Below are 25,956 nucleotides of genomic sequence, written 5' to 3'. Positions count from 1 at the left end.
GGATTAGGGTTGGCATGGAGGAAGTGGTGAGAGGGAGAAACCGCAGGGTATTAACAGGAGGGTGTGGGGTGTAACTTCCTGATAGGAGCAGAGTGGCAGAGGTCAACCACACTATGAATGTGCATTGTGTTGAATGAGCAGAAAGGAGTAAAGTTTTTCCAGTTTGTATCTCAGGAATATGTTCAGTTCCCAGGGGATCAGAAATCATGTTCAGTGAGTGGGCTGTAATGGGGGGTCTGTAACAGACACGAGAGGGGGTGTAGCTGGGGGCTGCAGGGGTGGGGGGCTGCTGCAGCTGCAGGGGGGCAGACTGGAGGGAGGGGGCTGCAGGGGGAGGGCTGGAGGGGGGGGGCTGCAGGGGGAGGGCTGGAGGGAGAGCTGCAGGGGAGGGTTGGAGGGGGGGGGGCTGCAGGGGGAGGGTTGGAGGGGGGGGGCTGCAGGGGGAGGGTTGGAGGGGGGGGGGGCTGCAGGGGGAGGGCTGGAGAGGGGGGGAGCTGCATGGGGGAGGACTGGAGGGGGCGGGGAGCTGCAGGGGGGCTGCAGGGGGGCTGCAGGGGGAGGGCTGGAGGGGGGGCTGCAGGGGGAGGACTGGAGGGAGGGGGGCTGCAGGGGGGCTGCAGGGGGGGCTGCAGGGGGAGGGCTGGAGGGGGGGCTGCAGGGGGAGGGCTGGAGGGGGTGGTAAAGGACAGGTGGGTGCTGGGGTGCAGGTTAACCCACCTGTCAGAGCGCACAGCATCTAGACTAAAACGCAGGTAGCTCATCCCCTCCAGGTAATGGCCAGGTAAGGAGTCATCGCCCAGCTCCCTCAGGTCCTCGGCTCGCAGATACTCACCCCCTTCCCCTGTCATCGTGTCCTCACCTGGGAAACAGGGAGGGCAAAGGTCACAGCCTGAAACCACCAAGTGCAACACCTCACAGGCATTTCCTCAATGCACACACACACACACACACACACACACCTTCTCCAACACTGGCCATCAGTGACCTTACCTTCCTCATCAGAAACCTCCAGAACCTCAGTCATGGTCTCAGGCACGTTCAGCTTGTGCTTCTCTGTCACCGTCTGCATCGAAGAGGACACACCTACTGCAGCACTGCGCCAATCATAGCCCACAAACAGGACACACCACCTTTGTGGAAAATGTCTTTAGCAGACAATTTACATAAAACAACATAAAATTTTATTGTTATAACACACAGGACTATAATGTGGCCAAGGGGTATAATTTCATAATGCAACTGATAATGGTTAGCTATAACGCCAGCTTGAAAAGTTCAATCTTTTGTTATATTTTGCACAAGATAGCTGTCTGGATGCTGTGCTTCAAATGGTATTTGATAAAATGAATGCATATACTGTTTTGAATTGCTGAATTTTGTTATACATACCCCTAGCAAGCCAGTTAAGAAAAGTGTGAACTATAATTTCTGTTTCAGAATAACATTATCACTGACATTTTACTGTTAGTGCTAGTCAGCTGGCGAACATTTGACTACATTAGCTAGCGAGGGCGAGTTGGAATTGGAACGTTTCATGCTCAGCTGCCATGCTATGACAGGCAAACACAACGATGATTCCCAGCCTTCGATTTTACTCCGGTCCTCTGTTTGAAGTAAACGTACCACCACAAAAGTACCACAATAAAAATTTTTAATGAAACACTTTCCCATGGAAACCACAATATCCAAAATCCCTATCATGGCGCTGTATCATGCTGGTATACTGCCCAGCCCTTGGACACATCCACTGCAGAATCTACCCAATCATGGCTGACTAACAGGACGCACCCACTGCAGAATCTACCCAATCATGGCTGACTAACAGGACACACCCACTGTAGAATCTACCCAATCATGGCTGACTAACAGGACGCACCCACTGTAGAATCTACCCAATCATGGTTCACTAAAAGGACACACCCACTGTAGAATCTACCCTATCATGGCTCACTAAAAGGATGCACCCACTGTAGAATCTACCCAATTGTGGCTCAGAAACAGGACACACTCACTAGAGAAATACCCAAACACTCCCCTGATAGGATGTTCGCTCAGCGGTACGCCAGAAACACTTAGAGATGTGAAATAATGCTTTCCAGGGGTTGAGCATTCTCACTGGTTACTCACGGTCGTGGTGGTGATGACCTCCTCTGTCACCACTTTCAGAGTGTCAACCACAGAGATATATCCCAGACGACGAGAAATGTCCAGTGCTGTGTTTCCATTCTGAGAAAACATGGAGGAGCATCAAACACACGTGCGTATTTGTATATGTGTGTGTGTGTGTATTTGTATACGTGTGTGTGTGTGTGTGTGTGTGTGTGTGTTTGTGTGTGTGCATTTGTATACGTGTGTGTGTGTGTTTGTGTGTGTGTGTGTGTGCATTTGTATACGTGTGTGTGTGTGTGTCTATTTGTATACGTGTTCGTGTGTATTTGTGTATGTGTGTGTGTATTTGTATACGTGTGTGTGTGTGTATTTGTATATGTGTGTGTTTGTATATGTGTGTGTGTGTGTGTGCATTTGTATATGTGTGTGTGTGTGTGTGTTTGTATATGTGTGTGTGTGTGTGTGCATTTGTATACGTGTGTGTGTGTGTGTGTGTGTGTGTGTCTCACCACAGTCACAGTGTTGGGTTCTGCTCCATGCTGTAGTAAGATGTTGATGATGTGAGTGTTCCCCTGCTGTGCTGCCTGGTGAAGGGGAGTGTAGCCACTCTGAAGAGAGATACAGTCAGTATAAAACCATTATCTACCAAAGTTATACAACTCAGCATATACCACTATACAGTCCTCTCCATACACCACTCACCATATACCACTCACCATACAGCACTCACCATATAACACACTATATATCCCTCTCCATATACCACTCAGCATATACCACACTGTACATCCCTCTCCATACACCACTCACCATATACCACTCACCATACAGCACTCACCATATACCACACTATACATCCCTCTCCATATACCACTCAGCATATACCACACTGTACATCCCTCTCCACACACCACTCACCATATACCACTCACCATACAGCACTCAGAATATACCACTCAGCATATAGCACTATACAGTCCTCTCCATACACCACCCACCATATACCACTCACCATACAGCACTCAGAATATACCACTCACCATACACCACTCACCATATACCACACTATACATCCCTCTCCATATACCACTGAGCATATACCACACTGTACATCCCTCTCCATACACCACTCACCATATACCACTCACCATACAGCACTCAGAATATACCACTCAGCATATAGCACTATACAGTCCTCTCCATACACCACCCACCATATACCACTCACCATACAGCACTCAGAATATACCACTCACCATACACCACTCAAAATATACCACACTATACATCCCTCTCCATATACCACTCAGCATAAACAACTATACAGTTCTCTCCATACACCACTCACCATATACCACACCATACATCCCTCCCCATAAACCACTCACCATATACAGTTGCAAGAAAAAGTTTGTGAACCCTTTGGAATTACTTGGATTTCTGCATTAATTACTTATTAAATGTGGTCTAAGCCACATATAAGCCACAATAATAGATCAACTCAGTCTACTTAAACTAACAGTAAACAAATAATTGTACTTCTTGTCAATACTAATGCATCTTTATCATTCACAGTCTATGTTGGAAATAGGTGTTCCAATCAATCAGATGGGATTGGAGGTATGAGTTGGAGGTGCCCTGTCCTATGAAAAAGGCTCACAAAGTTTGGTTACTGACAGAGCCTGCTCTTCTCAAGACGCTTCAGTTCATGTGAACCATGCCCTGATCAAAACAATTTTCAGAGGGCCTTAGAAGAAGAGAATAGATGCATAAAGCTGGAAAAGGCTTCAACAGCATTTCTAAAGGCTTGGGTGTACATCAATCCACAATAACACAAGCTGTCTACAAATTGAGGCTGGCTACTCTCCCTAGGAAGGACATCCTGCAAAGATCATAGCAAGAGTGCAGCATGCAATGCTGAAGGAAGTCAAAAATAGCTTTGCAGTAACAGTAAAGGACCTGCAGAAATCTTTTGAACTTGCTAAAGTCTCTGTTCATGTGTCCACTATAAGAAAACCACTAAGCAAGAAGGAGGAGGACACCATTGAAAAAACCACTTCTCTCCAAAAAACACTGCTGCCAAAGACCACCTGGACATTTCACAATGCTTCTGGGAAAATATTCTATGGAAGGATGAGACAATAGTTGCATTTTTTTCAGAAATGCACAACGCTATGTATGGAGGAGAAAAGCACACACACACACTGCCACACAAACACATACTGCCACACACACACATACCTTTGTTTTTGCATTGATGTTGGCACCATGCTGCAATAAGAAGTTCACCATCTTCACATTACCATAGTGACAAGCAACTATGAGAGGAGTATAGCCAAGCTGGAAAGGAGAGAGTAATATTATAAATCAAAACACTTTAAAAAGAAACATATCATATAAACAAAGCACCATAATTCTGATATTATCAATTATTATAAGCCACTACACTGCCTCCATAAAGACAGGTACACAGATTATTCGACATCTGCAATCAATGAATGCTGTAAATTAAGGAAATAACCAAGCCAAACTTGGTGATAATTTTCCCTAAAACTGAGAGACAGCCAGTTATCCCAACAACTGGGCTGATGGGGCCAGAGAAAAATTGCCTGGGGCATTGCCCACCGATAGCCAATCAGACTGCATTGGCTGTATATCGGTGGCTGTACAACGGTGTATAAGATAAATAAGGTTTTATGTCAAAACTGAATTTTTGACCATTTTGGTGTTTCAACCGATTCAAATAAAACGAGTCTTGCTTTCGTAATTTGTATTTGCTGTTGGTGAAATCAGATTGTAAACATAATTTTGAAGGTTCTCGTAGAAGGATGACAAGGTAGCAGAGTTTGAAACTTTGCTTGGAAAGTTTGGAAAGTTAGCAGCTGTACTGTCACTTACACCAGCAATCTACCTGTTTCTTTTGCAGCTTGCTAGAAATCTACCTATCTCGCTTGCTAGCTAATTAGCAATAAATCTCTTTTGCAAGCTCACCAGTGATCTATTTCTCTCAAAACAAGCAATCTATGTATCTCTCCCACTATATAGCCAGCTAGTGATCTATCCATCTATATTTCTCATTAGCAATTATGTATCTCTCTTGCTAGCTAGCAAAAGAACTATCTTTTCTCTAATAACAATGATTAGTGTTATATAACTATGACACTTTGTTTTTCTTCAGAAATGTATAGCTGTATGAGATCTCTAAGAAGACACAACAGGAGGGGTCTGCTTTTCTCCCCCTCCCCTCAACAGGCAGAAAAAAAGTTCACTGGAGTTTTCCCTCCTTTGAAAGTTTTATTATTTTATTACTTGAAGACACAGCGCACCTGAATTATTGGGGTCAGGGACCCATCATGGCTACAGAATGCACCAAGATCATATTCCTTTTCATTTTAAGTATGAATGCAATCTCTGACATTTAATTGACATCACTGATAGAAGTTCTAATTTCTATATAGAAAATGGTTGTTTAGGAACTGGTTTTGTTACATGGAAAATATTTTTCCTGAAGGTATGGAGGTGTGGAGTACAGCTGTCTGGATTTCACAATTATTTGGCTACAAATATCACCTCTGTTGTTAGAAGCAGAATATAACTTATTTTGGGGGTATTCAATAGCTGAGCTACCTCTTAACAAGTTGTAGTTTGGTATTTTCCTTCATTATTTCCTTTGTGACTGTCACCTGTCCATGTCTGCAGCATTTGGTATTTGTTAAGGTAGTTTGACACAGAATACATTTTTTGTAACTTATTAACTTAATACATTTCTTAATTTTAATCTGCTTGTGAGTTGTATACTTTGATACAGGTTGACCCATTACATTACATTACATTCATTTGGCAGACGCTTTCATCCAAAGCGACGTACAAAAAAGTGCATTTCATGGTCGTAGACAACTGCTAAACACGTGTTCAGTAAGGTACAATACTTATTTTGTACAGCTATTTCTAGCCGAGAACAGTGAACACTATTCTGGCCTAACATCTGCAAAGCCAACTAGGCAGAAGAATAAGCTACAGACCCAACAGGTTGCTATGCTCATCAACAAATTCAGCAATTTAACTGATAATTAAGACCTTTAAAAATAATTATCAAATTAAATCAAATAAATATATTTCCTATGTTGGACAAGTGAGCTGTTGATACACTTGTGGTCGGTTTTCAGAGTTATGAACGAGGGTGGTAGCTGTTAAAACCACTGGATTCCCAACATAAACATACTCAATCCTCACTGTGCTAGGGAACAGGTGTTACTGTTAGTAACCCTAACCTTAACAGGCATTAGGGAATAGGCGTTGGGGAGAGATACAGTGAGCACCATAATTCATTGGACAGTGACACATTGTTTGTTATTTTGGTTCTGTACTCTAGCACCTTGAGTTTGGAAGGATACAATGACAATGAGATTGGAGTGCAGACTGTCAGCTTTAATTTGACGGTATTTTCATACATATCGGATGAACTGTTTAGAAATTTGTGCTTGGTCCCCCCCATTTTCGGGCATCAAAAATTATTGGACAGTTTAACAATGTAGAATAAAGTAATCATTTTTAATATTTGGTCGCATATCCTTTGCATGCAATGACTGCTTGAAGTCTGCGACGCATAGACATCACCAGACGCTGGGTATCTTCCCTGGTGATGCTCTGCCAGGCCTGTACTGCAGCCATCTTCAGTTCCTGCTTGTTTCGGGGACTTTTTGCCTTCAGTCTCCTCTTCAGCATGTAAAATGCATGTTCAATTGGATTCAGATCTGGTGATTGACTCGGCCAGTCAAGGATTTTCCACTTTTAGGCCATCAAAAACCCCTTCGTTACTCCAGCAGTATGTTTCGGGTCATTGTCTTGTTGCATGATGAAGTGCCATCCAATGAGTTTGGTTTTATCTGAGCAGATAAAATATTTCTGTAGACTTCAGAATTCATTGTTCTACTTCTGTCTGCAGTCACATCACCAATGAAGACAAGTGAGCCGGTTCCACTGGCAGCCATACAGGCCCAAGCCATAATACCTTCTCCACCTTTTTCACGGATGAGGTGGTATGCTTTGGATCATGGGCATTTCCTTTTTTTCTTCACACTTTCCTCTTTCCATCACTCTGGTACATGTTAATCTTTGTCTCATCTGTCCACAAGACTTTGTTCCAGAACTCTTGGGGCTCTTTTAGGTGCTTTTTAACAAACTGTAATCTCGCCTTTCTGTTCTTCAGGCTTATCAGTGGTTTGCATCTTGTAGTGTAACCTCTGTAGTCCTGCTGGTGTCCAGGAGAGTGTTTTTGATCTGTTTGGCTGTTGTCAGGGGGGTTTTCATCACCATAGAGCGTATTCCACTACAGTGGTCTTCCTCGGTCTACCGGTTTTTTGACATAATTGAGTTCACCAGTTGTTTTTTTCTTGTTAATGATGAACCAAACTGTTGACTTGGGCATGCCCAGGGTTTTTGCAATGTTCCTGTTTGATTGTTTTTCATTTCTGAGCCTTATGATGGCCAGCTTAATTTGCATCGACACTGCTGTCTTCCTCACGTTGTCACACCCCAACAACAATCTCCAAAGGCAATTGCAAAGTCTAGAATCAAGACTAGACATCAACAGCTCTCTTCTGCATTCACGAACAGCACAAATGAATACACCTGCCTAACGAAACATATCTGTGAAACCAATTCAACAAATACTTGTAGTACCTTAAAATGGGGGGAACACGTACAAAAGGTGCTGTCATTTCTAAACGGTTCATCCGATATGGATGAAAATACCCTCAAATTAAAACTGACAGTCTGCACGTCAACTTCATTGTCATTGTATCCTTTAAAACTCAAAGTGCTAGAGTACAGAACCAAAATAACAAAAAAATGTGTCATTGTCCAATGAATTATGGTGCTCACTGTATGTCTTATAGTGCGGTCCCGGTGTGCAGGGTGTTGGGGGTTAGAGGTTTGGGATAAGGGGGGGTTAGAGGTTTGGGATAAGGGGGGGGTTAGAGGTTTGGGATAAGGGGGGTAGAGGTTGGATAAGGGGGTTAGAGGTTTGGGATAAGGGGGGGTTAGAGGTTGGGATAGGGGGGGTTAGAGGTTTGGGATAAGGGGGTAGGGTGGGGGGGTTAGAGGTTTGGGATAAGGGGGGGTTAGAGGTTTGGGATAAGGGGGGGTTAGAGGTTTGGGATAAGGGGGGGGTTAGAGGTTGGGATAAGGGGTAGAGGTTGGATAAGGGGGGTTAGAGGTTTGGGATAAGGGGGGGGTTAGAGGTTTGGGATAAGGGGGGGTTAGAGGTTTGGGATAAGGGGGGGTTAGAGGTTTGGGATAAGGGGGGGTTAGAGGTTTGGGATAAGGGGGGGTTAGAGGTTTGGGATAAGGGGGGGTTAGAGGTTTGGGATAAGGGGGGGTTAGAGGTTTGGGATAAGGGGGAGGTTAGAGTTTGGGATAAGGGGGTAGGTTAAGGGGGTTAGAGTTGGGATAAGGGAGGTTAGAGGTGGGATAGTAGAGGTTTGGGATAAGGGGGTTTAGAGGTTGGGATAAGGGGTAGGGTTTAGAGGTTTGTAAGGGGGGTTAGAGGTTGGATAAGGGGAGGTCTAAGGCTTTGGTAGGGGCTGTAGCAGGTGGGTTGGTTTAGGGGGTCAGTGATGTCAGGCGCTGTGTTTATGGCAGGACCCTGTCTTCCTGAGCAGCCAGGTGGAGTGAAGTCAATCCATTCTGCAGCAACAGAGGAGACTGCTTACCATGGGAGCAGAATGGTGTATTTCAGTAGGGTCATTTGAGAGCGCATGTCATTAGCAGGAATGTGAAACTGTGTTTTTGGCAGGAGGTCATATGTCACGGTGTATTTTTTGGCGGCAGGTCATGTGACCGGCTGTGTTTTTGGCAGGAGGTCATGTGACAGGCTGTACTTTTGGCAGTAGGTCATGTGAGAGGGTGTGTTTTTGGCAGGAGGTCATGTGAGAGGGTGTGTTTTTGGCAGGAGGTCATGTGACAGGTTGTGTTTTTGGCGGGAGGTCATGTGACAGGCTGTGTTTTTGGCAGGAGGTCATGTGAGAGGCTGTGTTTTTGGCAGGAGGTCATGTGACAGGCTGTGTTTTTGGCGGTAGGTCATGTGACAGGCTGAGTTTTTGGCAGAAGGTCATGTGACAGGCTGAGTTTTTGGCAGAAGGTCATGTGACAGGCTGTGTTTTTGGCCGGAGGTCATGTGACCGGTCTTACTTTGGTGAGCGTGTTAGCGTGAGCTCCCTCCCGCAGGAGCAGAGCCACCATGTCGCCATGGCCCTCCTGGGCAGCCAGGTGTAGAGGAGACACGCCCTGCCGAGTCAGAACAGCGGCGTCGGCCCTGCCCCTCAGCAGGGCCTGCGCCACGCCCAGCTGGTTCCTCTTGGCTGCAATGTGGAGCGGCGTGTAGCCATTCTGGGAGATTGTAGGTAATGATAAGGCATTAGAAGATACTTGCATGTTTTTTTATTTGTTTAACACTAAAATATATTTCTCTGGTATATTCCTAACTACATGTGTGAAATAGCACAGAACATAAACTCAGGGTTTCAGACTAGATACCAGGTAAGATGGCCTTATTATAGCTTGGATTTTGCAGCAGCATGATAAAAAAAAGTATTCTCCCTACTTCCCTGCTTGGAAAAAAGCACAGAACAAGTACTTAGCAAACTGATACTGATTTATAAGCACAGCGCCTGTATTCTCTTGACAGACATTTTGCGAAGCAGTTTGGCAGTGCTGGCATAAGTAACAGGATTAATCATCATTACAGTATTACAGGTCTCACCTTTGCGGTGGCATGAGGGGAAGCTCCATGGTCCAGCAACATCAGCGCCACCTGCTGGTTGTCATAGTGTGCAGCAACGTGGAGCGGGGTGAGTCCGTTCTGCGGGGTTAAAGGTCACTGCTATGTTACAGGGGAAAACAAACAGCACATCTACCTGCACATACAGATTGCTGGAGGCGTTTTATTTTGCTGATGCATGCTGCTATGTTAGATTAGAAGTACAGCCTGAACTCCGTATATATGCTGCTATGTCATTATACTCTGAAATAAATTGCCAACCTTTCCGGAAGAATCGGGAGAAGCTTTGCGCTGTAGGAGGAGTTTAGCAACATCCACGCTTCCGTACTTAGCAGCCACATGCAGTGGAGTGAATCCTTTCTGTAGAAGAAGAGTAAAGCACTTAGAGATGGGCATGTCTTTCAGACCGAGGGAGTGGCCGGCAGCCTGGGGGCATGTATCAGTATGCGGGGTGGGGGGGCGTGTCTCAGTAGGCGGGATGGGGGGGGGGCGCGTCTCAGTAGGTGGGTGGGGGCGTGTCTCACCTTGGTGGGAGGGAGTGGGGCGTGTCTCACCTTGGTGGGAAGGAGTGGGGTGTCTCACCTTGGTGGGGAGGGAGTGGGGTGTCTCACCTTGGTGGGAGGGAGTGGGGGCGTGTCTCACCTGTTGGTGGGGAGGGAGTGGGGCTGTCTCACCTTGGTGGGGTAGGGGAGTGGGGGCATGGGTCTCACCTTGGTGGGGAGGGAGTGGGGCGTGTCTCACCTTGGTGGGGAGGGAGTGGGGCGTGTCTCACCTTGGTGGGGAGGGAGTGGGGGCGTGTCTCACCTTGGTGGGGAGGGAGTGGGGGCATGTCTCACCTTGGTGGGGAGGGAGTGGGGCATGTCTCACCTTGGTGGGGAGGGAGTGGGGGCGTGTCTCACCTTGGTGGGGAGGGAGGGGGGCATGTCTCACCTGGTGGGGAGGGAGTGGGGATGTCTCACCTTGGTGGGAGGATGGGCATGCTCACGGGGAGGAGTGAAGCCCCCTTCCAGCAGCAGAGGCACGGCAGTGGCCTCTCGGCAGAGTGGCAGTGTGTGAGCCGTGGCGGCAGCTCAGATGGCCATTTCTGCAGAGCAGCTGCACGATCTCCGCCTTCCCCAGACGAGACGCAATGTGCAGTGGGGTCTGATCCTCCTGCACGTTCACACAGTTACACCCCCAGAGCACACAGTCACACCCCAGAGCACAGAGTCACACCCACAGAGCACACAGTCACACCCCAGAGCACACAGTCACACCCACAGAACAGAGTCACACCCACAGAGCACAGAGTCACACCCCCAGAGCACAGAGTCACACCCCAAAGCACACAGTCACACCCCGCAGTGTGTTTATTTGTGTGTGTGTGTGTGTGCGTGTGTGTGTAATGTATGTGTGTGTGTGTGTGTGTGTGTGTATGTAATGTATGTGTCTGTGTGTGTGTGTGCGTGTGTGTGTTATGTGTGTGTGTGTGTGCGTGTGTGTGTGTAATGTATGTGTGTGTGTGTGTATGTAATGTATGTGTCTGTGCGTGTGTGTGGGTGTGTGTGTGTGTGTATGTAATGTATGTGTCTGTGCGTGTGTGTGTGTGTGTGTGTGTGTATGTAATGTGTGTGTGTGTGTGTATATGTAATGTATGTGTCTGTGTGTGTGTGTGTGTGTGTGTGTACTCATACCCTTGCATTGGCGTCCACCAGCGCTCCGTTCCTCAAGAGACATCGGACCACCTCCGTCTGGCCGGCCCGTGCAGCCATGTGTAGAGCTGTCTCCCCCCGCTGGCAAAACACACACACTGCACTTTACAGAGGCCATTTCATTTCACACACACTCTCACACACACACCCGCACACAAACACACACACACACACACACACACATACACACACACACACTCACACACACACACACAAACACACACACACCCGCACTCACTCACACACACACACACACACACACACACTGCACTTTACACAGGCCCTGTCATTTCACACTTCATAAAAACACACAAACAAAAATCCTATCACTGATCACTGTAACATCTAACACACCCCCTGATTAAATGCTGAACGAATGACACTCCTCAAGTTGCTTAGATTTTGTGTTTGTGTGTGTGTATGTCTGTGTGTAGAGCATTTGTATGTGTGTGTGTTTGGGTGTAGCATGTAGGTGTGTGTGTGTGTATGTGATACTCACCATGTTGCATATGTCAGGTGAAGCCCCATTCTGCAGCAAGAGCAGGACGATGTTCAGGTGACCCATAAATGCTGCCACATGGATCGGGGTGAGGCCAGACTGCAGGGAGGGAGACATCACTGACCCCAAACCCCACATCACTGACCCCAAACCACTGACCCCAAACCCCACATCACTGACCCCAAACCCCACAGCACTGACCCCAAACCCCACATCACTGACCCCAAACCCCATAGCACTGGCCCCAAAGCCCAAAGAAATGACCCCAAAGCCCAAAGCACTGACCCCAAAGCCAAAAGCACTGACCCCAAACACCACAACACTGACCCCAAACCCCACAGCACTGACCCCAAACCCCACAGCACTGACCCCAAACCCCAAAACCCACAGCACCGACCCCAAACCCCACATCACTGACCCCAAACCCCACAGCACTGACACCAAACCCCACATCACTGACCCCAAGCCCCAGACCCCACAGCACTGACCCCAAACCCCATAGCACTGGCCCCAAAGCCCAAAGCACTGACCCCAAAGCCAAAAGCACTGACCCCAAACCCCACATCACTGACCCCTAACTCCACATCACTGACCCCAAACCCCACAGCACTGACCTCAAACCCTAAAGCACACTGACCCTAAACCCCACAGCACTGACCCCAAATCCTAAAGCATACTGACCCCAAACCCGACAGCACTGACCCCAAACCCCACAGAACTGACCCCAAAGCCTAAAGCACACTGACCCCAAACCCGACAGCACTGACCCCAAATCCTAAAGCACACTGACCCTAAACCCCACAGCACTGACCCCAAATCCTAAAGCACACTGACCCTAAACCCCACAGCACTGACCCCAAACCCTAAAGCACACTGACCCCAAACCCCACAGCACTGACCGCAAACCCTAAAGCACACTGACCCCGAACTTCACATCACTGACCCCAAACCCTAAAGCACACTGACCCCAAACCCTAAAGCACTGATCTGCTGAGCACAGATGAGGGTGTTGAGCACAGACCAGGCCTACCTCAGTGATGGCCTGGATGACGGCTCCATACTTCACCAGGAGCTCCATCACCTTCACCCTGTTCTTCTTGCAGGCAATGTGCAGGGGGGTGAAGCCATTCTGCACAACAGACACATTACAAAGTGTTAATCACACAGTTCTGACCCACAGAACACAGCCTTATTCACATGAATCTATCACACAGAACACAGCCTTACTCACACAGTTCTAACCCACAGAACACAGCCTTAATCACACAGTTCTAACCCACAGAACACAGCCTTACTCACACAGTTCTAACCCACAGAACACAACCTTAATCACTCACTTCTAACCCAGAGAACACAGCCTTACTCACATGGATTTATCACACAGAACACAGCCTTATTCACACAGTTCTAACCCACAGAACACAGCCTTACTCACACAGTTCTAACCAACACAACACAGCCTTAATCACACAGTTCTAACCCACAGAACACAGCCTTACTCACACAGTTCTGATCCACAGAACACAGTCTTACTCACACAGTTCTAACCCACAGAACACAGCCTTAATCACTCACTTCTGACCCACAGAACACAGCCTTAATCACTCACTTCTGACCCACAGAACACAGCCTTAACAATTCAAAGGGGCGACATAGCTCAGGAGGTAAGAGCGGTTGTCTAGCAGTCGGAGTGTTGCCGGTTCAATCCCCCACACTGTGTGTCGAAGTGTCCCTGAGCAAGACACCTAACACCTAACCCCTAATTGCTCCCAACGAGCTGATTGGCCGTTGGTGTGAGTGTGTGAATGGGCGAATGGGTGAATGAGAGACATCAATTGTAAAGCGCTTTGGATAAAAGCGCTATATAAAAAACAAATGCAGTCCAGTTCTATCCCACAGAACACAGCCTTACTCACATGAAGTCTCACACAAAATGGCACATTGACCACACAGCTGTGAGGAAGTGCTGGTGTGGCAGGAAGAGGGCATACCAGTGCGCGGGCATTGGGGTTGGCCCGCTGGTCCAGCAGCAGCTTAGTGACTCTGTAGTGGCCACAGTGGGCAGCCACATGCAGCGCAGTCAGGTAGTCCAGGGTGACATCATCGACAGGTGCCTTGTGATGAAGCAAGTGCTTCAGACACTCCACATGGTCTCCCTGGGCAGCCATGTGCAGAGGAGACAGTCCATTCTGCAAAGAGAGAACAGCTGTTACAGCCATCACAACCAAACATAGCCATGGGCTAATATAATCTATTATTTATGTATACAAAATGCTTCATAGAAACATAAAATATATAAAGATGACAGTAAAAAACAGTCCCAACAAAACAACTGCAAAATAAAAAGAGAAATCTTCTCAAAATATTGAAATAATACCCAAGATACTAAAATTTTCATAAATAAATGCATAGTAAACATATGTCTCTAGAATCCACAGAGACAGGCTGCTCCACAGTCAAGGCTGTGATTAGATTAGAGCAACAGGAAGCTTCAACCGCTCTTCACCGGCACTGAACTTTTGAGTACAGAGCTGAGCATTCGCATATGGAAGGGTACATTTGGGCTGATATAAAGTTCAGTTATGTATTCTGGTGCCAAGCCATTTAGGGCTTTTAGGGCTATAAATAAAATAACTTTAAAATGAACTGTTAGAGAAGCAGGCCGGCAGTGTGGAGGTGTGAGGTACAATGAGCTCTCTCAAGCAGCTGTCCTGCAGCACCATTTTGAGCCTCAGTAGGTTTTCTATTCTGTGCTTTGAAGAACATGCATTACAATTATCTAGACAATCTGAGACAACATGTGTAGTATCTATGTGTAGATACGTGTCAAAGTATCTGTGACTCTAGCCATGTTCCAAAGTTGATCAATTCATTGCAACTTCAACCTTATCCTACTTAAATTGGAGAATTTTTAGACACCCAAATTTGTATGCTCTTTAGACATAGTATATACGTTGGCTAATATCACTTATCATGAGGTAACAAAGATATACAGTTTGTCATCTGCATGCCTATGGAAACTCACACAGTATTCTAATTATACTGCAGTGGTTTGTTTGCAACAAACTATATTCTTTACTTTTGCATATGTGTGTTGGATAATTATGTAGTGTGTGTATGGCGTATATCCATGCATGTAGTGCATGCATATTTCTGTATGTGTACATACATGTGTCTGCGTGTATGTATGTCTATGGAAGTTTGTGTATGTGTAAAAATAATATATAGTATAGGTTCATTGCCCTTGGTGAGTTTGTGCCTTTGGAATCAAGAAATCCTGAACAAGCATCACAAATGATTGTTCAGGTTAGTAGTAACAAACCCTGTTCCTGCAGATCTACCATCCTGTAGGTTTTCATTTCAACCATAATTTGACACACGTGACTCTACTAATTAGCACCTCAATGAAATCTCTAGCTGCTGAATGAGGTGTGCATTGTTAAGATTGGAGTAAAAACCTACAGGACGGTAGATCTCCAGAAACAGGGCTGGTTACCACTGCTTTAAGTCATTCATTATTAAAACTCAACAACAAATAAGTTTAGTACTCATCTTTTTTTTCAAAAATCAACTGAAAAAACGTGGTTAAATGAACTTTTAACTTATTTTTACTTTAATGAATTTTTATGTTATTTAAAGAGTGCCTAAGCATAATACAGTCACATTCTCCAACATTAGCCTATTTTCCACAGTAGGGCCGAATGGTTCTGAGCACGGAGAGGAACGGTTCCAATGGTGTTTCCTCCTGGAAGCGTTTTGGCGCGGAACACTTACAAACCGTGCCCAGCACGATTAGACAACCATGTTCAGTGCAGCAGAACCGTTCGGGTGGGCGGGCTTAATGACGTAGGTATTCACTGATAGGAGCACTGGAAGGAGCAAAGAGTGTTGCAACTGATAGCCGAGCTGCTGATCCACTGCGTCACTTGCAGTCGTCACTAGTTTTTCTTAGATATTTCCTAGTCCTGGTTTTAGCAGCCCGACAGATGGAAACAGAAACAGTAACCGTTCCCACGAGTCCTGAGCAGCGCGGAACGCAGCGCCCCTGGAACTCATTCGGCCCTACCGTGGAAAAGAGGCTATCGAGCATGGCCCAGATCGGCCCTACCGTGGAAAAGAGGCTATCGAGCACGGCCCAGATCGGCCCTACCGTGGAAAAGAGGCTATGGAGCATGGCCCAGATCGGCCCTACCGTGGAAATGAGGCTATCGAGCACGGCCCAGATCGGCCCTACCGTGGAAAAGAGGCTATGGAGCATGACCCAAGTCGAGCCCAATACCGTGGAAAAGAGGCTATGGAGCACGGCCCAGATCGGCCCTACCGTGGAAAAGAGGCTATCGAGCACGGCCCAGATCGGCCCTACCGTGGAAAAGAGGCTATCGAGCACGGCCCAGATCGGCCCTACCGTGGAAAAGAGGCTATCGAGCATGACCCAGAGGTGGCCTAATTATGATTTTTCATGGAGTAGCTTCAATTGTATTTAACTCCTTTCGCCTTACTACTAGACATGCACATGAGTGTTGGAAAATGTATGTGTCTGAGTGAAGTACCTTGGTTCTGGCCAGTAGGGGTGCTCCTCTCTCCAGCAGCAATTCCACAGTGAGCTCATGCCCACTCCTTGCTGCACAGTGCAGAGGGGTCAGCCCATCCTGCAGGCAAACACAGTAATGACCAGGCTGCCCCCCCCCCCCACAGGCAGCATTTCAGCCACCCACCCCCGAAGCACCATTTCTGCCCCCCACCAGATACACAGTTAACACAGACCGATGAGGTCATATTTTACCACCTGACACCTGCACATTCCCAACAGCAGTGATTGAGCAGGTCAGGGCCGTTTCACTGTGCAGTGACTGAGCAGGTCAGTGCAGGGCAGTTTCACTGCGCAGTGACTGAGCAGGTCAGGGCAGTTTCACTGCGCAGTGACTGAGCACGTCAGGGCAGGGCAGTTTTACTGCGCAGTGACTGCGCAGTGACTGAGCAGGTCAGGGCAGTTTCACTGCACAGTGACTGAGCAGGTCAGGGCAGTTTCACTGCACAGTGACTGAGCAGGTCAGTGCAGTGCAGTTTCACTGCGCAGTGACTGAGCACGTCAGGGTAGTTTCACTGTGCAGTGACTGAGCAGGTCAGTGCAGGGCAGTTTTACTGCGCAGTGACTGCGCAGTGACTGAGCAGGTCAGGGCAGTTTCACTGCACAGTGACTGAGCAGGTCAGTGCAGTGCAGTTTCACTGCGCAGTGACTGAGCACGTCAGGGTAGTTTTGCTGCGCAGTGACTGAGCAGGTCAGGGCAGTTTCACTGCACAGTGACAGAGCACGTCAGGGCAGTTTTGCTGCGCAGTGACTGAGCAGGTCAGGGCAGTTTCACTGTACAGTGACTGAGCAGGTCAGTGCAGTGCAGTTTCACTGCACAGTGACTGAGCAGGTCAGGGCGGTTTTACTGCGCAGTGACTGAGCACGCCAGTGTAGTTTCACTGCACAGTAACTGAGCAGGTCAGTGCAGTGCAGTTTTACTGCACAGTGACTGAGCAGGTCAGTGTAGTTTCACTGCACAGTGACTGAGCAGGTCAGTGCAGTTTCACTGCACAGGAACTGAGCAGGTCAGTGCAGTGCAGTTTTACTGCACAGTGACTGAGCAGGTCAGTGTAGTTTCACTGCGCAGTGACTGAGCAGGTCAGTGCAGTTTCACTGCACAGGGACTGAGCAGGTCAGTGCAGTGCAGTTTTACTGCGCAGTGACTGAGTAGGTCAGTGCAGTGCAGTTTCACTGTGCAGTGACTGAGCAGGTCAGGGCAGTTTTACTGCGCAGTGGCTGAGCAGGGCAGTGTAATTTCACTGTGCAGTGACTGAGCACGTCAGTGCAGTTTCACTGCACAGTGACTGAGCAGGTCAGTGCAGTGCCGTTTCACTGCGCAGTGACTGAGCAGGTCAGGGCAGTTTTACTGTGCAGTGACTGAGCAGGTCAGGGCAGTTTTACTGTGCAGTGACTGAGCAGGTCAGTGCAGTGCAGTTTTACTGTGCAGTGACTGAGCAGGTCAGTGCAGTGCAGTTTTACTGTGCAGTGACTGAGCAGGTCAGTGCAGGGCAGTTTTACTGCGCAGTGACTGAGCAGGTCAGTGCAGTGCAGTTTCACTGTGCAGTCACTGAGCAGGTCAGGGCAGTTTTACTGCGCAGTGACTGAGCAGGTCAGGGCAGTTTTACTGTGCAGTGACTGGCAGGAGGCAGGCATTTTACTGCGCAGTGACTGAGCAGGTCAGTGCAGTGCAGTTTCACTGTGCAGTCACTGAGCAGGTCAGGGCAGTTTTACTGCGCAGTGACTGAGCAGGTCAGGGCAGTTTTACTGCGCAGTGACTGAGCAGGTCAGGGCAGTTTTACTGTGCAGTGACTGAGCAGGTCAGTGCAGTGCAGTTTTACTGTGCAGTGACTGAGCAGGTCAGTGCAGGGCAGTTTTACTGCGCAGTGACTGAGCAGGTCAGTGCAGTGCAGTTTCACTGTGCAGTCACTGAGCAGGTCAGGGCAGTTTTACTGCGCAGTGACTGAGCAGGGCAGTGTTTCACTGTACAGTGACTGAGCAGGTCAGTGCAGTGCAGTTTCACTGCGCAGTGACTGAGCAGGTCAGTGCAGTGCAGTTTTACTGTGCAGTGACTGAGCAGGTCAGGGCAGTTTCGCTGCGCAGTGACTGAGCAGGGCAGTGTAATTTCACTGTGCAGTGACTGAGCAGGTCAGGGCAGTTTCACTGCGCAGTGACTGAGCAGGGCAGTGTAATTTCACTGTGCAGTGACTGAGCAGGTCAGGGCAGTTTCACTGCGCAGTGACTGAGCAGGGCAGTGCAGTTTCACTGCGCAGTGACTGAGCAGGTCAGTGCCGTGCAGTTTTACTGCACAGTGACTGCGCAGGTCAGGGCAGTTTTACTGTGCAGTGACTGAGCAGGTCAGTGCAGGGCAGTTTTACTGCGCAGTGACTGCGCAGGTCAGGGCAGTTTTACTGTGCAGTGACTGAGCAGGTCAGTGCAGGGCAGTTTTACTGCGCAGTGACTGAGCAGGGCAGTGTAATTTCACTGTGCAGTGACTGAGCAGGTCAGTGTAATTTCACTGCACAGTGACTGAGCAGGTCAGTGCAGTGCAGTTTTACTGTGCAGTGACTGAGCAGGTCAGGGCAGTTTCACTGCGCAGTGACTGAGCAGGGCAGTGTAATTTCACTGTGCAGTGACTGAGCAGGTCAGTGCAGTTTCACTGCGCAGTGACTGAGCAGGGCAGTGATTTCACGTGGCAGGACTGAGCAGGTCAGGGCAGTTTCACTGCGCAGTGACTGAAGTCAGTGCAGTGCAGTTTCACTGCGCAGTGACTGAGCAGTCAGTGCTGCAGTTTTACTGGCAGTGACTGAGCAGGTCAGGAAGTTTTACTGCCAGTGACTGAGCAGGTCAGTGCAGTGCAGTTTTCACTGTGCAGTGACTGAGCAGGTCAGGGCAGTTTACTGCGCAGTGACTGAGCAGGGCAGTGTAATTTCACTGCAGTGACTGGAGGCAGGCAGTGCAGTTTACTGCGCAGTGACTGAGCAGGTCAGGCATTTCACTGCGCAGTGACTGAGCAGGGCAGTGTATTCACTGTGCAGTGACTGAGCAGGTCAGTGCAGTTTCACTGCGCAGTGACTGAGCAGGCAGTGTCAGTTTCACTGGCAGTGACTGAGCAGGTCAGGGCAGTTTCACTGCGCAGTGACTGAGCAGGTCAGTGCAGTTTCACTGCGCAGTGACTGAGCAGGTCAGTGCCGTGCAGTTTATCGTGCAGTGACTGAGCGTCAGTGCAGGGTTTATGCCAACTGCGAGGTCAGGCAGTTTCACTACGCAGTGACTGAGCAGGTTGCGCAGTGGATTGCAGTGCAGGTTTGTGGATTTCAGGGTTTGGGGATGGTGGGTTCAGCCGGTAGGCTTACGCGGGTTTTGGCATCAATCTGCGCCCCTCGGTCCAGCAGCAGCCCCACCATGCCGGTGTTCCCGCGCTTGGACGCCACATGAAGGGGTGTGATGCCGTTCTGGAGAGGGGGACATAAACAGCCTTTACACCCCACACCTGCTCTTCAGTGTACACATCTATTCACACCCGTGCATGTCTGAGTGTATGTGTATGCGTGTATGTGCATGTGTGAGTGAGAGTGTGTGTGTGTGTTTGTGTGTGTGAGTGAGTGTGTGTGTGTTTGTGTATGTGCATGTGTGAGTGAGTGTGTGTGTGTGTTTGTGAGTGAGAGTGTGTGTGTGTTTGTGTGTGTGTGAGTGAGTGTTTGTGTGAGTGAGAGTGTGTGTGTGTGTGTGAGAGTGAGTGTGTGTGTGTTTGTGTGAGTGAGAGTGTGTGTGCGTGTGAGTGAGTGTTTGTGTGAGTGAGAGTGTGTATGCGTTTGTGTGTGAGAGTGAGAGTGTGTGTGTTTGTGTGAGTGAGAGTTTGTGTGTGTGAGTGAGAGTGTGTGTGTGTGTGTGCATGTGTGAGTGAGAGTGTGTGTGTGTTTGTGTGTGTGTGTTTGTGTATGTGCATGTGTGAGTGAGTGAGTGTGTGTGTGTGTGTGTGTGTGAGTGAGAGTGTGTGAGTGAGTGTGTGTGTGTGTGTGTGTTTGTGAGTGAGAGTGTGTGTGAGTGAGTGTTTGTGTGAGTGAGAGTGTGTGTGTGAGAGTGAGTGTGTGTGTGTTTGTGTGAGTGAGAGTGTGTGTGTGTTTGTGTGTGCGTGTGAGTGAGTGTTTGTGTGAGTGAGAGTGTGTATGTGTTTGTGTGTGAGAGTGTGTGTGTGTTTGTGTATGTGCATGTGTGAGTGAGTGAGTGAGTGTGTGTGTGTGTGTGTGTGTGTGTTTGCGAGTGAGAGTGTGTGAGTGAGTGTGTGTGTGTGTGTGTGTTTGTGAGTGAGAGTGTGTGTGTGTGTGTGTGAGAGTGTGTGTGTGTGTGTGTGAGTGAGTGTTTGTGTGAGTGAGAGTGTGTGTGTGTTTGTGTGAGTGAGAGTGTGTGTGTGTGTGTGTGTGCGTGTGAGTGAGTGTTTGTGTGAGTGAGAGTGTGTTTGTGTGTGACAGTGAGTGTGTGTGTGTGTTTGTGTGAGTGAGAGTGTGTTTGTGTGTGTGTGAGTGAGAGTGTGTGTGTGTTTGTGTGTGACAGCATGTGAGAGAATAATCTTAGGTATGCTGTGTAATTAACACTGTCAGAAGTCATGTAACATAAGAGTTCTAATCGATCAATGGAATGATTGACAGCCATACTTACCCTGGCAGTGAAATCCACAGCTGCCCCCCGGTTGAGCAACAGAGTGGAAACATTGACATTTCCATAGTGAGCAGCAATGTGCAGAGGGGTAAAGCCACTCTGTATGTGTGTGCGTGAGAGAGAGAGGGGGGGAGAGACCGAGAGAGAGACAGCAAGGCAGAGAGAGAAAGAGAAAGAGAGACAGAGAGTGAGACAGTCAGGCAGATAGAGAAAGTGAAAGGGGAGTCAGAGAGAGAGACAGCAAGGCAGAGAGAGAGAGACAGAGATAAATGCCGAGAGGGGGAGAGAGAGGGAGAGGGGAGAGAGAGAGGGAGGGAGAGATGGAGAAAGGGGGAGAGTGAACAGTAATGTTCATTAGTCATTAGTTCATTATAATTAGTTCAGGTAGGGGTATTTTTGTGGTTTTAGATTTCTCTACTGAAGGCTTGTTATATTTTCAGGACTTATTTCAATTTCCCTTCTTTGCATAGTTAGCTTTCTCTGGTGCTTTAGTGATGTTACATACATACTTCCTGGTCTGGGAGCATCGTTAGCCAGGTTAGGCAGTATTGCTCATACTAATCAGAAAAAATACAGTCATGTTCTCGTACAGTGAAAGTTATTCTGGATAACACTGTCTATTAAATTATATTAATTCAATATAACAAGCAGAGGAGTAAACATTCTACTGTGTCATGCAGAACAGCAAACACAAACACAAAACACCTGGCTAAAACCCAAAAAATTTCTACAGAGACAGGCAGACATTAGAGGGGAAGCCTCAAAACTATTAACATAGAGGTGCACAGTTTCTACACACTTCCTGATTTACGTTAAACAAACAAGTTCTTACCTTCCCATTCTGATAGACAAGGTGCGATTTAACATAAAAAGAAAACATTATTAGCAAAACAGTGTCATTCAAAACACACATTGTACACACAGTAACCACACACTGTACACACATACTGCCAACACATACTGCACACACACATACACAGTACACCTATACACTGTGCACACACACATACACACACATATACTGTACACCTATACACTGTGCACACACACATACACAGTACACCTATACACTGTGCACACACACATACACACACATATACTGTACACACTAGACACTGTGCACACACATTCTGTACACTATACACTGTGCACAACATAACAACATAACTGTACACTATCAACTGTGCCAAACACAACATACACAGTACACCTATACACTGTGCACACACACATACAACACATACTGTAGCACTTACACTGTGCACACACATAACAGTACACTATACAACTGTGCACACAACATACACAGTAACACCTATACACTGTGCAGCAACAACATACACAGTCACCTATACACGTTGCACCACACCATACACACCAGAATACTGTACACACACATACACACGGTGGGATGGACTGTGTCTGTGATGAATGATGTGCTAAAACAAATCAAGTCTCAACCCTTTGTCACTACAACTCTGGGAATTTTGTTCGTGATCCAAACAAACATATTTAATTAGCACTATTCCTGTTGCTCTTATAAATAAAAAAATCATAAAAATGTTTTGCCTGTTTAAATGGCAGATTTTTTACTTTATTTGCTGTTTGTAAATAAAGTCTGAACAGAACTGGGATAATACAGGAAGGAATGAGTAAAGCTACACAGAACAACAGCAGCTAACACTCAATGAGCTGTACTATGCCAGGGTCAGGAAGCAAACAGGAGAAATCACCACTGATCCCTTCCACCCAGGAAATCACCACTGATCCCTTCCACCCAGGAAATCACCTGTTCAGAAAACTCCCCTCAGGTAGGCGGTTCTGTGCTATCAGAATAAGAACCAGATTCTGTTTTTAATCATTTTTTTTGCACCTATTTCAACTATTTATTAATATAGTGTGTTTGTCCCGCCATTTCTTGTTTCTGTCTTTTCCTGTTCAGTTATACTTTATGTCTTATGCTGATCTGCCAAGACAAATTCCTGTGTGTCTGTATGATACATTTGGCGAATAAAAGTGATTCTGATTCCAATTCTGAGAACAGAACACCTGCATGTTTTAATGTCTCCACTACATAGCTATACACATTATATAAAAATCAAATTAACCAAAACTGATAAAGTAGCATATCTTACCAAACTTATCAAACAAAAATGAGAAATTTCAGACAGGTTGAACGATTAATACAAACCGATATATAAACACAGACGAGAGAAGTCTGCAGATGAATGAAATAAGAGGCAGTTTGAGCCATGCAGTGAACAGGGAGAGCATGCAGCTGAAGGACATGTCCAGCAGGAGGAAGCAGAGACCTGTACCTCAGTTGTCCTGTTGACCATCATCTGAGTGAGCAGCAGGAAGGGAAATATTCCATTACTCACCATCACAGAACACACAATCCTATTACTATTGCACACCATCCAGTTACTACTGCACATAATCATATTACTACTGCACACACACACACAAACACACACACACACACACGCACACACACACACACACACACACACAAACACGCACACAAACACACACACACATACATGCACACGCACACAAACACACACACACACACAAACACGCACACACACATGCACACACACACACACGCGCACATGCACACACACACACACACGCACATACACACATGCACACGCACACCCATGCGCACACGCGCACGCACGCACACGCACTCCCCCACACACACACACACACACACACACAGGCCATTAGCTGTAGATCTGATAGACACTGAGAAACAGTGGTAGCAGCAGAACAGACCAGACAGATGCAGTGATTGCTTTATCTGTAGGAAGGACATGCAGACAGACAGAGAGACCTTGGACTGGACGTCAGCGTTGTGGTCGTTCTGCAGCAGAAGAGCCGCAGCTTTAATGTCGTCCTTGCGAGCAGCGATGTGCAGGGCTGGCAGACGCACTTTGCCCTTGGTGTCCTTCTCCAGCAGCAGTGACACAACCTGGTTATGCCCCTGCTGCAGCGCTATGGCCAGGGGAGTGAACCCGTCCTGCAGAGAGATGGACCACCACCATTACACATTAGCCCAGCATTTCCCAACCCATGTGGGGTCGCCTGATATGCAAATGCGGTCACAAGAAAATAGCCAAAAAAATTTTAAAGATTATTATAAAGTTTTTGTTTTTTTAAACAAATATTTAATTAATTTAAATCCAGTTTGAGTTTAAAATGTTTAATTTTAATTAGAAAACATAAAAACGTGTTGAAAATAATTTGCTTGAATTACCGGTATGCTACATGAACCTTGAACTTCACGTACGCACTTTAACGCAAACTGTAATTCAGCGCATAGTGAGCCTTCCTGTGCAGCGCGGGTTGCAAATTAACAAAATGGACCGATTTGTTAATCGAGCTCCACCATCCACATCATCAAGCGAACCTGATACTGAACATATACCTTCAAAACAGTCTTGAAAATATGATGAATCATTTCTTCAGCATGGATTTATGAGCACCATCGAGGAAAAGCCCAAATGCCTCTTGTGCGGTATGGTGCAGAGAGATTGAAACCAAACAAACTTAAAAGACACTTTGAGACAATACACAAAGAACACGTGGGCAAGCCAAAATCATATTTCGAAAGAAAACGTGATGAGCTTAACAGGCAGCGGATGCACTTTAGAAAGGTTCCCTTCGCAAGCACTTATTTGTGGATTTAGCGCTCTTGTTTGCATGAAATCAAAGTAGCGGTCCAGGCTAGACGTGACAGATGAGGTGAGATGCGCGCTCTCGATGCGCAAGCATCTCATTAGACATGGTGAGTTCAAATGAACGATCAGTGGCAACATATTTTGCTTTACTGGACTCTTAGCAGTGACTGTAAAACTTTTTAATATTAAAAAAAGTATCCAATAGCAAAGAAATGTCAATACTTTAAATGGCTGGGGTTGTGAAAAATTTCAGACGTAAAATTGGGGTCCTTTAGCCAAAAAAGGTTGGGAACCCCTGCATTAGCTGTCAGGACTCGTGGGGGGTTCGGACCCAAAAGCAGAGGGAAAAAACTCTAAAATGGGAGGAGAACAAAAGACTTTACTCAACAAAGGGGAACAAAGGGAACAAAAAGCCTCGCAGGGCAACTCTTCACAAACACAAAGACAAACCCAGGAACAAGGAAAATCCAGAAAATCCAAAACACAAGGGAACCAGAACATGGGCAGGAATACACAGGGCAGGAACATGTGCGACCAAACACAACCAGACACAATCAACAACTGACAAACCAACAAGGATCCAGCACCTGAGTCCAGGAGAAGGGAAACTTATATAGGCAGACACTCACGAGACACAGGAGGGCACCATGAACAATCAGGCCACGGAAGGGAAGGGGAAACGAGACAACCAGCAAACCATAATTAGACAATTGAAAACAATCATACAATTAACAGGGGGGAGCAGGACACAAAACAGAAGTGCCGCCATCTGGCGGCCCAACAAGGGAAACACAGACAGGAAAACACAGAACCATGACATTAGCCCATTACAGCCTGTAACACATTAGCACACTACAGCACCGTAACACATTAGCACACTACAGCACCGTAACACATTAGCATACTACAGCACCGTAACACATTAGCCCATTACAGCACCGTAACACATTAGCCCATTACAGCAC

At 47.1% G+C, this 25,956-nt stretch overlaps 1 protein-coding gene across 1 annotated transcript in view; it reads right to left on the bottom strand.

The window, feature by feature from the left end:
- The window catches only part of LOC135256198 (ankyrin-2-like), an 84,617-nt gene that overhangs the window by 41,299 nt on the left and 17,362 nt on the right, over positions 1–25,956 (bottom strand). The window contains exons 6-27 of the mRNA XM_064338041.1: positions 24,145–24,330; positions 23,624–23,647; positions 22,138–22,146; positions 21,306–21,404; positions 20,003–20,101; positions 16,630–16,728; positions 14,071–14,268; positions 13,110–13,208; positions 12,080–12,178; positions 11,563–11,661; positions 10,948–11,041; positions 10,662–10,693; positions 10,472–10,531; positions 10,151–10,249; positions 9,872–9,970; positions 9,301–9,498; positions 8,755–8,796; positions 4,351–4,467; positions 2,619–2,717; positions 2,128–2,226; positions 991–1,063; positions 718–859 (exon numbers count right to left, since the gene is read on the bottom strand). Of these exons, the coding sequence (XP_064194111.1) occupies positions 718–859; positions 991–1,063; positions 2,128–2,226; positions 2,619–2,717; positions 4,351–4,467; positions 8,755–8,796; positions 9,301–9,498; positions 9,872–9,970; positions 10,151–10,249; positions 10,472–10,531; positions 10,662–10,693; positions 10,948–11,041; positions 11,563–11,661; positions 12,080–12,178; positions 13,110–13,208; positions 14,071–14,268; positions 16,630–16,728; positions 20,003–20,101; positions 21,306–21,404; positions 22,138–22,146; positions 23,624–23,647; positions 24,145–24,330 (2,165 nt within the window). The remainder of the gene's footprint in view (positions 1–717; positions 860–990; positions 1,064–2,127; positions 2,227–2,618; positions 2,718–4,350; positions 4,468–8,754; positions 8,797–9,300; positions 9,499–9,871; positions 9,971–10,150; positions 10,250–10,471; positions 10,532–10,661; positions 10,694–10,947; positions 11,042–11,562; positions 11,662–12,079; positions 12,179–13,109; positions 13,209–14,070; positions 14,269–16,629; positions 16,729–20,002; positions 20,102–21,305; positions 21,405–22,137; positions 22,147–23,623; positions 23,648–24,144; positions 24,331–25,956) is intronic.

This window comes from Anguilla rostrata, chromosome 5 (genome assembly GCF_018555375.3).
Source record: "Anguilla rostrata isolate EN2019 chromosome 5, ASM1855537v3, whole genome shotgun sequence".
NCBI lineage: Eukaryota > Metazoa > Chordata > Actinopteri > Anguilliformes > Anguillidae > Anguilla > Anguilla rostrata.
The sequence above is the reverse complement of the archived record's forward strand: the minus strand, read 5'-3'. Positions and strand labels throughout refer to the sequence as shown.